Below are 9751 nucleotides of genomic sequence, written 5' to 3'. Positions count from 1 at the left end.
CAACTTCTTGCAGTTAATAATAAGTCTTTGTCTAGATTCTACTTAGATGTATACATTTTAATTGCTGCAGGCTCTTGTGTTCAGCTACACGAGTCTGCCCCCAAGTGTTGAAACTGAGCAACATCTGGCTAAATCACAGTTGTAGCCGGACTGCAGTCAAGTTGTGCTCATAAAAGTAACAAGTCAGGAACTGTACCCACAAGCTGTACAGTAGCTCATTAGTGCTGTTAAACTGATCTAAAGAAGTAGCTCCTGTAAGTGATGGAAGACGTATTCAGATCCTTTACTCATGTATGAAATATTAATGTAAAGTACAAGTACTTCAAAACTGTACTTAAGTACAGAACTTGAGTTAGTGCACTCAGTTGCTTTCCACCCCTGGCTCCAATATCCTAAAATCTCCTTATTGCTCTCATCACAGATTAGTGTTTGTTAATTTTCGAATTTCCGTAAGCACTTGAATGCAGCATTTCTTTTTTTCTTTATGAATTTCTTTAATTATTTATTTATTATTTTTAAGTACAAATTACAGCGACAACAAAGCAGCATAAGTGTTTGTAAGTTATTAATTAAAGAGTAATATTAAAAAGAGTAATTTATAGATGACGTTTGTTTCATTATTTACACCGAGGCGCGTTCACGTTCGCTCGCTCCGCGTTCACTTGTCAGCACATCAAACTGTCTCAGCCTCAGTGAACCTTCAACACTTTGTCGGTGTAATATCCACATAAACTCGGATATATCGCCCTGACAGCTACAAGGTAAATGTTATATTTCACTTCCAACTAATTCCTTAACAAAACTATGTATATATATATGTGTGTGCTTTTATTTTATTTATCTTTAAACTATTAAACCATTAAGGAAGTAGATTTAGTCAGACGCAACAGTTAGTTTAAGCTGGCAAACCTTTAGCTAATTATGTGCTAACGCTTATTAGCAATTATATTCGCATTAAATGACATTTTGCTTAAGAAATACACTCAAATTGTTCATATTTATCTGTACCTGTATGACTAATATAAGTATTACTACACATACTTACCTACTCTTTACAGATACTACCACTCATAACAGTAAAATATAGAAAAAATACAGTAAAACCTCAACAATTGGGAACATTAACCTGACATTAATTAGGTTAATATAGAGAATAGATTTTATTCCTCCCTTGATAAATAAATTCTGTTATTTTCAGTGTGTTACAGACGATATTAAGCTCTTTATTCAGTACTTCTCTTAAATAATATATGCTCATCAATCATATTCTTAAGCATTTTAGTGTCTTTTTTACAACATGGGGTCCTAAAGTGTGTTTCATTATAAGGAAATGAAGCTTCATGTTGAAAATAACTCAACTTCCTTTTTGGTACTTCAGCAAATGGTGGTCAGAGCTTGTGGTTATACATCAGTTGAAGAGGACTGTCTGCGACAGTTTTAAATATTGTGAACAACACATAAATAGAGCATTAATCATTCTTCAGTGAGGCTCACAGTGTTTTACTTCCCCAGATGTGGAAGTCAGTCGTGGGCCACAATGTGAGCATGAAGGTGGCTGCAGAGGGAGACGACTGGGAGACAGATCCTGACTTTGAGGTACTGTATACTTCCTGGAGTGTGTGTCACTGTGGGGGGAAGATGGTGCAAAATACTCCACAGTCAACTCTTTTTGAATTTGTGTTTCAGAATGATGTGTCCGAGCAGGAGCAGAGGTGGGGAGCCAAGACCATCGAGGGATCAGGACGTAAAGAGCACATCAGGTGGGAGATGTGTGGAAACGAACACGTCTTGAGACAATGTGGAGATATGCAGGTCAGAGTGTGGGTGCTGTGTAGCAACAGGAAGAGGAAGTGAGAGCAGAACACAAGCTGTCAGGCAGCGAGTCTCTCCTAATATGGGTAATATAGGATGATGACACTTTGACAGTGAGATTTAAAGTGCTGTGCTTTTTCTCACTGCTGACACGGTGACACTATAAATTCATGCAGTAGTGCTGAATGTAAAAATAGGACAGGAGTGTTCACAGATGATTCACAAAAATCCCTTCAGCTTTTATACAGTTATTCTTCACAAAGACACTTTGGACCACTAAGCATCCGATAAAACCTGTTGAGTATTGCTAAAAAAATCCATGTATTAACAACATATTTACTTTTATAATTACTGACTGAACACCAGCACAGGGATTTTTCAGAACCTGGCAACCACAACATTTATTTATGGCTTATAACTGATCTATAAAGCATAAATAAATGCTTTATTAACCAGAGTGTCTCAAAGGAAAGTGTTTTTTTCTATTCTGTATATGTTTTTGTGTGTGGTGTAATGCATACTACTATTTCTGCAGGCCATGAGTGTTAACTTTGACCAGTATAATTGATATAATTGACATGAATTCCAGCTAAAAACAAATGTACAGATAATAAATAATGACAATTAATTAATCCATTGAAAATTAAATAACAATTTTTATTATAGATCAATCTCAGAGTTATTTATCAAGCACACACACCAAATATTTGTTGCTGTTCGGTGTTTAAAATCATTATAAATTGAGTATAATTAGATCTTAGGCTTGTTTGGGCAAAATAATCAACTTGAAAATTTCCCCTTGGGCTCTCATTACTTCTATTATTATGTAGCAGTCCAATTGTTTGAGACTTGCTATTTTTCTTTGTTTGGGCTGATTTTCCCTCAAGACTAATTGCAGGGGATTCAGATCACCTGTGCACAGGTGGGGAGACTGACTCCTGATTGAGGAGTGGAAGCAGCTTGGGGCATTTCCCTCCCAGCCAGTCAGGGTGTGATGACACCCTTTTTGTGAAGGCTTAAAAGAGGCGGGGAATGGCACCCAGGTGGCTCTCACCCTCAGTCTGAATCTGTCCCTGACCCACTGAGAACCTCATTCCCCCTCAGATTGGCAGCCAGAAACTCTGGTCTGTTTAGGCCCTATTTTGTATTCTTGGCTGCCCACATCTTTCTAGTGAGGAAACTTTGTTTATTTGGGAACCCCTTAAAACCCAAGCCCCTATACACTTTCAGTTTACCATTTTATTCCCCTGGGGCTTGTAGGAGGCATTTGTTTATTGATTTATTGTCCGAGTAGCGGACATTGAGTAGCAGTACATAAAGTAGTATGCCTTTAAAAGCAGGCTTAAAAGCTGGTTATTTTCTTCTGCCTTTATTTTTTTTTTGTCTTTATATAATGTTTTTTAGAATTGCTTCCAGATTTGTGTATATTTCCACACTTTCTTTTAATGTTTGCTTCCACTTACTTTTTATACTTTAACTGCAGATAAAGCACTTTGAAACTGCCTTGTGTATGTTTGGTATTCTGGTTAAATAGTTTCAAAAGACAAATATTAGTGTGTACTGGTGTAAATCGCAGTGTCAGTATATTTGACCCCTGTATGATCTGCCAGTATTGCAGAGCTCAGAAACAATGTGGCCGAGGAGCACGAGAAGGTGAAGCAGACGGACGACGGTCCCAAAGCGTCATACGGATATGGAGGGAAGTTTGGAGTGGAGAGGGACCGAATGGACAAGGTTTACAACTTCTTCTTTTTGACACTGAAAATATGTTGATAGGCTCCTCGTATTGAATGACACATTTTTGATTTCTGTTTCTACTCTCCAGGCAGCTTTGGGGCACGACTATGTGGCACAAGTTGAGCAACACTCTTCCCAGAAAGATGCAGCGAAAGGGTTCGGTGGAAAATATGGTGTTCAGAAAGACCGCGTCGACAAGGTGAGAAGACAAGAAGAGTCTTAGTCTTCTTCTTCTCGTAGATTTGTTTTGAATATTACGACTTCACTTTGAATTTTTAACATCTGAATGATGTGTGTGTAATTTAAGACGTGTCACTTCCAGCAGGATTTTGTGACATCACTAATAGTTTGTGAGCCAATCATGTTTCAGTACGCAATCACACAAGTGTGGTGTGGAAAACTGGAGGTTGAAGACTTTAAATAAGAATGAATGAATATATACATAAACCCTAAGAGCCAATTAAGCCAAAAATATTCTGGTGGTCCATTTTCTGTCTGATCTAAATTGCTTTGTCTCCTCTGTTTCAGTTTCTAAGTTCTTAAATGCTTTAATTACTTTTTTCATATCTGTAAAAATCTTTTTCAACTGCTCAAACTTTTATGACTCATTTACTCCCACATTTAAAGCTCCTGATTTTATTATGTTTCTCTTTTCAAAACTTACAAGAAAACTTTAAAATTTAAAGAACTGAGGAATATAATTTGAGTAAAAACTGTTTTTTCACCTCATCTTAAGTCATGCACACAGGAGTGGAAACAATTTAGATCAAACTCAGAAAATGGATCTCTAGGATTTTTTTTACTTTATTCTCATGGCTTCCATAAGCTGATCCATAAGGGATCTCTAAGCAATTTATGAATCCTAAATGCGATCTATGTTTGTACAGTCTGCCATGGGCTTTGGATACAAAGAAAAGGTGGAGCAACATGCGTCTCAGAAAGGTGAGTTACCCATTTAGCTTCGAAGAGGATCTCTTACTTATACACTACAATATTCTTCCTTTAGAAGTGGCAAACCAACAGAAAAGTCTCATCTGAAATTTTCCTTACAACCCTTACATGTTTTCAGATTACTCAAAGGGATTTGGAGGAAAGTACGGGGTGGAGAAGGAAAAAGTGGACAAAGCTGCGTTAGGGTACGACTATAAAGGCCAGACAGAGAAGCACCAGTCACAAAAAGGTGAGTTTACGTTGTAGGGATTATCAGTTTCAACACAGCTTCACATTTCATTTATTTTGCATCATATTTCCATCAGACTATGCAAAGGGATTCGGAGGAAAGTACGGGGTGGAGAAGGAGAAGGTGGACAAAGCTGCTTTGGGGTACGACTATAAAGGAGAAACAGAGAAGCACCAGTCACAGAAAGGTAATTCAAAGTTGTAGCATTCCTCAGATTTGACAGCTCTTCGCCCAAAATCTAATAGCTTTATTCTGTACTTTTATTCAGATTACGCTAAAGGATTTGGAGGAAAGTACGGGGTGGAGAAGGAGAAAGTGGACAAAGCTGCTCTGGGCTATGATTATAAAGGCGAGACGGAGAAACATCAGTCACAAAAAGGTGAGGAAACACTCAACATGTGTGTATATTAAAATATTAGAGGACTCAAAGGAAATTAGACTGATCAGATGTATCTCTGTTTAGATTATTCAGCAGGTTTTGGAGGTCGTTATGGAGTACAGGCAGACCGCATGGACAAGGTCGGTATTAGAGCTGTAACTATTCCTTATTGTCATGACTATTAATCTGAGGGTTATTTATCTGATTAATTCATTTGGGTTTTTGGGGTAAAATGATACAAAATGGCACAAAATCCGTATCGACATGTTTCCATGGCCCTGTTTTGGTGATTTACTAATCATTCCAGCCTTATTCAACAGTGAAAGGTTTAAAGATTGAATGATAAACTTCCTCTTCTAGAGTGCAGCTGGCTTCTCAGACATGGACTCCCCGACCTCTGCTTACGAAAAGACACAACCATTAGAGGCTTGTGAGTTCAGTTTTTCACTCAACATAATCAACCCTACTGTGACATCTCTTCTGGTAAACAGTTACAGCCATTAATGCACCGTGTTCATATTCATTTCTCTGTCTTTTGCAGCGAGTGCAGGTGCAGGAAACCTGAAGGCTCGTTTTGAGAACATGGCCAAGGCTTCAGATGAAGAGAACAGGAAGAGAGCAGACGAAGAGAAGGCGAGGAGACAAGCCAGAGAGAGCAGAGAGCGAGAGCTGGCCAAACGCAGACAGGAGGTAACACACGCAAGCTGCACTGTCAACATGTAAAGAGGTCAAAATCGACAAATGGTCAATATGTGTAGTAATGATTTTGTTGTTGTTTTCTGTAGGAGGAGAGCAGAAGAGAGGAGGAAATTCCACCTCCTGTTCCAGATGTGGCTTCACGGTATGAAATGCCACCTCCTGTTCCAGATGTGGCTTCACGGTATGAAACCCCACCTCCTCTTCCAGATGTGCCTTCACGGTATGAAACGCCACCAGCACCAGAAGTCCACCAGCACATGCCAGATATTGAAGAAACACCAGAGCCAGAACCAGTAAGTGATTCTTACAAATGTCAGATGTACCAGATAACAGAATAATTAATTCATATTTATTCATTCTGGCAATCATACAAAGTCTTGTTTTTGTCAATAAATAACATGATGTTCAATCATTAAGAGCAACAAAATAGGCTGAGGAGAGTAAACGATTATAATTTCATGTTTGTGTGTTCCAGGAGGAACCAGAGTATGAAGAGCCCCCAGCTTTACCTCCACGCTCGGACGATTTCCTTGAACAGGACGCTCCCCCGTTACCACTCAGGTCAGCTGATGTGGACGAGGAAGACGATGGAGAGTACGAGGACCTTGCTGAACCGCCTCCTCCTGTGCCGCCAGGTCTGTGTCTGCCATCAGTTTAATGTCAAACTTTTCACATACTTGTGAAAATACCCGTTCATTTAATTTTCTTTTACAGTTGCAGACAACGATTATGAAGACCTGACGTGTGGCCAGAAGGCAGTAGCAATTTATGACTACGAAGGAGGTCTGACACTCTTTTAATTCTTCATTTTTTGACATTTGTTAATCATCATTCGTCATTTGTGAAGACAAATTCTTTCCCTTTCCACAGAGGCTGATGATGAGATCTCCTTCAACCCCGATGACATCATCACCAACATAGAGATGATTGACGAGGGCTGGTGGAAGGGACAGTGTCACGGGCGGATGGGTCTTTTCCCGGCAGCTTATGTTCAGCTGATGGAGTGAGCGACACGCTCAGGGAGTCTTTGAACAGGCTCGACTTTTGTACAATCTCAGGTTTCATAGGTTGTTCAACCGAACAACATGAATTCAAATTCATTTTAGCACTGTATTTATAGAATAAATCACAGCAGATTTGTGCCACAATGGCTTCTGAGCAACTAATTTCTATACTTTTACTGTGTAATATTTGAGGGCAGAATGACCAAAACCATAAAGGTGGCTAGCAAAAAAGTTGGGACGTTGCGCAAAACATGAATAAAAATAAGTGAAAAAATAAAAAATAAATAAAAATAAATGAGTGCAATCATTTACAAACTGTATTTACTGATCAAGTGAATGTCCCTTTCATACACAATCATGATACATTTACCCGTTACCAATGAACCTGTTTCTAACGTGTCCCAGTCTTTTGTCGCCCCCTCCCAACTTGTTGCTTTGTTTGATGTTTGTTGATGAGGTAAAACATTAAACATACTGTCTTTGTACTGTTTTCAAGTGCATAACGGATTAGAAAATACATCTTGTATCTGCAATTAACTCATTGGAGTCAATAAAATATTCTACAGACAAGCTTCTTCGTGTTTTTTATGTCATAAGCCAACTTTTATTAGTCCAGCCACATCAGTGTCAGCTCACAGTGACATTAGGGCCATTATTATTTATCATCTTTAAATTGTACCTTACTGTGGTCATATGATAATATTCTGCTCTCTAAAGTGATGATTCGAAGCAAACTTTCGATAAAAAAGTTACTGTTTTATGAGTAAGAGGCATTTTATTTACACCATGCATTCATTTTACATACATCTTCTATATCATGGTATATTCAAATATTCCAATTAATTTAGAGATACTGACAGTAGAGACAGAACACAAAATGAGGGGAGACGATGGGGAATGACATGCAACAGATGGCATCAACCTGAGACATTGTGGTTCAGGATTGGTGTCTCAGTCCCAGTAATATTGATTGTAATCATATTGCCCAGTCTTAAATGGTAAAAGACAAAAAACTTGAATAAACAAAGTATGAAACTGTATTTAAACGGTAGTAGAGAATATGACAATCACCTGCATTACTGTGATGTATGAAAAAAAACAAGCTAAAGGCAGACAAGTCTTACCGTCTTAAAACTTCTCTTTAAACTTGTCCTTACATGGAAATGAAGCTGCTGTTCCATAAGAACAAACATCTCCCTTCAGTGAATTACTTTACAATAGCAGGCTCTGTGGCACAGCCATGAATCTTGTAATCCACTGAACAGAAAAAGATATAACAGCAGAACTTTCACAGTCCTGTGTGTCTGCATCAGAGTCTTTAAGGCGAAAGCAAAAGTTCTTTCCTCTTGTTCACCAGGCGATACCCTTCTTCTTGTTGCCCTGTCCGCCTTTCTTTCCCATCCGTTTGCCTTTCAGTTTCTTTGCCTGTCGTTGATTCATCCACACAGGGTACTGACCGTTGTCGTCCAACAGAGTTTTCTTGCTGCGCTTGCTGTCCATGTCCATCTTCCCCTCTGTAAAAGATAAAGGTTACCTTGTTATTATTTTTTTTACTGTTACCAGCACTCACTGTCAATAGGACAAACAGAAGTAACACAGTAGTGATGGAAATTATAATCATTAACATCGGCCCAATCTGCTACTGTGTGCCTTAAAGATAAATCTACAACAAACAGCTTAGAATGCGCTTTAAGTAGACGCAACTGGTAATAAATAATAAATATGTTGTATTCAATCTCTCACTCACCGTCACCCTCCACCTCCACCATCTCCCCCATCTCCACATCTTTCTGCTTCTTGATCTTGTCAGCTGGCACCACGGTGGCGATCTCCTGCACATCAGTCATGATAGCTTCTCCTTTCTTATCCAGACTCAGAGCTTGTTTCAGACGCGCCAGCTCCTTGGGAGCATTTTTCTTCCTCTTCTCTGCTCGCATCTTCCTCTTCCATTTGCTCCGGAGGCTTTTGGCCATTTTAAGGACAATCTGAAAAACAAAAACATGCCAGTGAAATTAACTGGCTTTCACATGTTTATCCACTACTTTAGACCCTAAGCATCCCGCACTTAGATTGTATTTTCTATTATCAAATAAATTAAGTACCTTTGGGGTACATTTGATGCCAAAACCCAGAGCAAATATTCACTGGAGGCTTAATTTACACTGAACTGTTTTCATGTAGCACACTTATTTTGATTGCTAATGTGCTATGTATTCATTTTGCAGTGACTCCAAACCAATGCCAAATTGTATTACTTAATGGGAAAAATAAGATACACCTATTTTTTACTTTTACTGCTTCTGCTATTTTATATGAATATTTTGAATTTTAGTTGCATTTGTTTCTTCTTCATAATTCTCCTGTCAATGAGCAAACATACCCATATTGTGGTATAGCCAATGCTTGATATAGGTAAGAATAAACAAAAAAGTCCTCCAAAATTTAGCCTTTGGCCTTTAATAAACTTTAATAAAGGTTCCTGCTCTCTATTTATATGACGTAAGATCATAGTTATAACATATTAGCCCACATGTCAACCAGAATATAAGGTCAACATTATAGTTTGTCTCCATTTTGTGGTGATTTTAATCACGCGACAAGATATTAGCAAGCTAAACAACTAGCTTCATGACTAGTTTATAACAAGATAAGTAAACAGTGTGCTAGCTAGCTTGTTAGCTATGTGATTGCTAATTTGGAACAATTCGCATCAAAGCGTGCGATTTAAAGCTAGCTAATTCAAGATGCTATCTTAATACAGAGCGCTAGCATAATTCTACAAATAAACAATTAGCGGTGACTTACAGAAAAGTAGTTTAGCTGCTTTAAACCTCTCCGTGGACAGACAGGTACACACTCTCCGCTCCCTGCACGTGTGTACAAGCTAGGGGGAAAAAAATTATGACGCGTGTTCGAAGAAACACCAACGTGATTGGCTGT

At 38.5% G+C, this 9751-nt stretch overlaps 2 protein-coding genes across 2 annotated transcripts; one reads left to right on the top strand and one right to left on the bottom strand.

Moving 5' to 3' along the window:
• The first annotated feature begins 646 nt into the window (after nt 1-646).
• hcls1 (hematopoietic cell-specific Lyn substrate 1) lies at nt 647-7381 on the top strand. Its single transcript, XM_073480603.1, has 16 exons — nt 647-761; nt 1513-1596; nt 1687-1760; nt 3423-3546; nt 3638-3748; nt 4437-4491; nt 4619-4729; nt 4806-4916; nt 4998-5108; nt 5193-5248; nt 5469-5538; nt 5650-5798; nt 5894-6100; nt 6283-6442; nt 6522-6590; nt 6678-7381. Exons 2-16 carry the CDS (start codon nt 1513-1515, stop codon nt 6812-6814), a joined length of 1629 nt encoding a protein of 542 aa, XP_073336704.1. The 5' UTR covers nt 647-761; the 3' UTR covers nt 6815-7381.
• A 165-nt stretch (nt 7382-7546) lies between these two features.
• On the bottom strand, nt 7547-9703 carry llph (LLP homolog, long-term synaptic facilitation factor). Its single transcript, XM_073480604.1, has 3 exons — nt 9617-9703; nt 8559-8796; nt 7547-8325 (listed from the first exon to the last, which is right to left on the bottom strand). Exons 2-3 carry the CDS (start codon nt 8782-8784, stop codon nt 8162-8164), a joined length of 390 nt encoding a protein of 129 aa, XP_073336705.1. The 5' UTR covers nt 8785-8796; nt 9617-9703; the 3' UTR covers nt 7547-8161.
• Nucleotides 9704-9751: the final 48 nt, after the last annotated feature.

Source organism: Pagrus major, chromosome 14 (genome assembly GCF_040436345.1).
Source record: "Pagrus major chromosome 14, Pma_NU_1.0".
Taxonomy (NCBI): Eukaryota; Metazoa; Chordata; class Actinopteri; order Spariformes; family Sparidae; genus Pagrus; species Pagrus major.
This window is presented reverse-complemented; position numbering and strand designations above follow the sequence as displayed.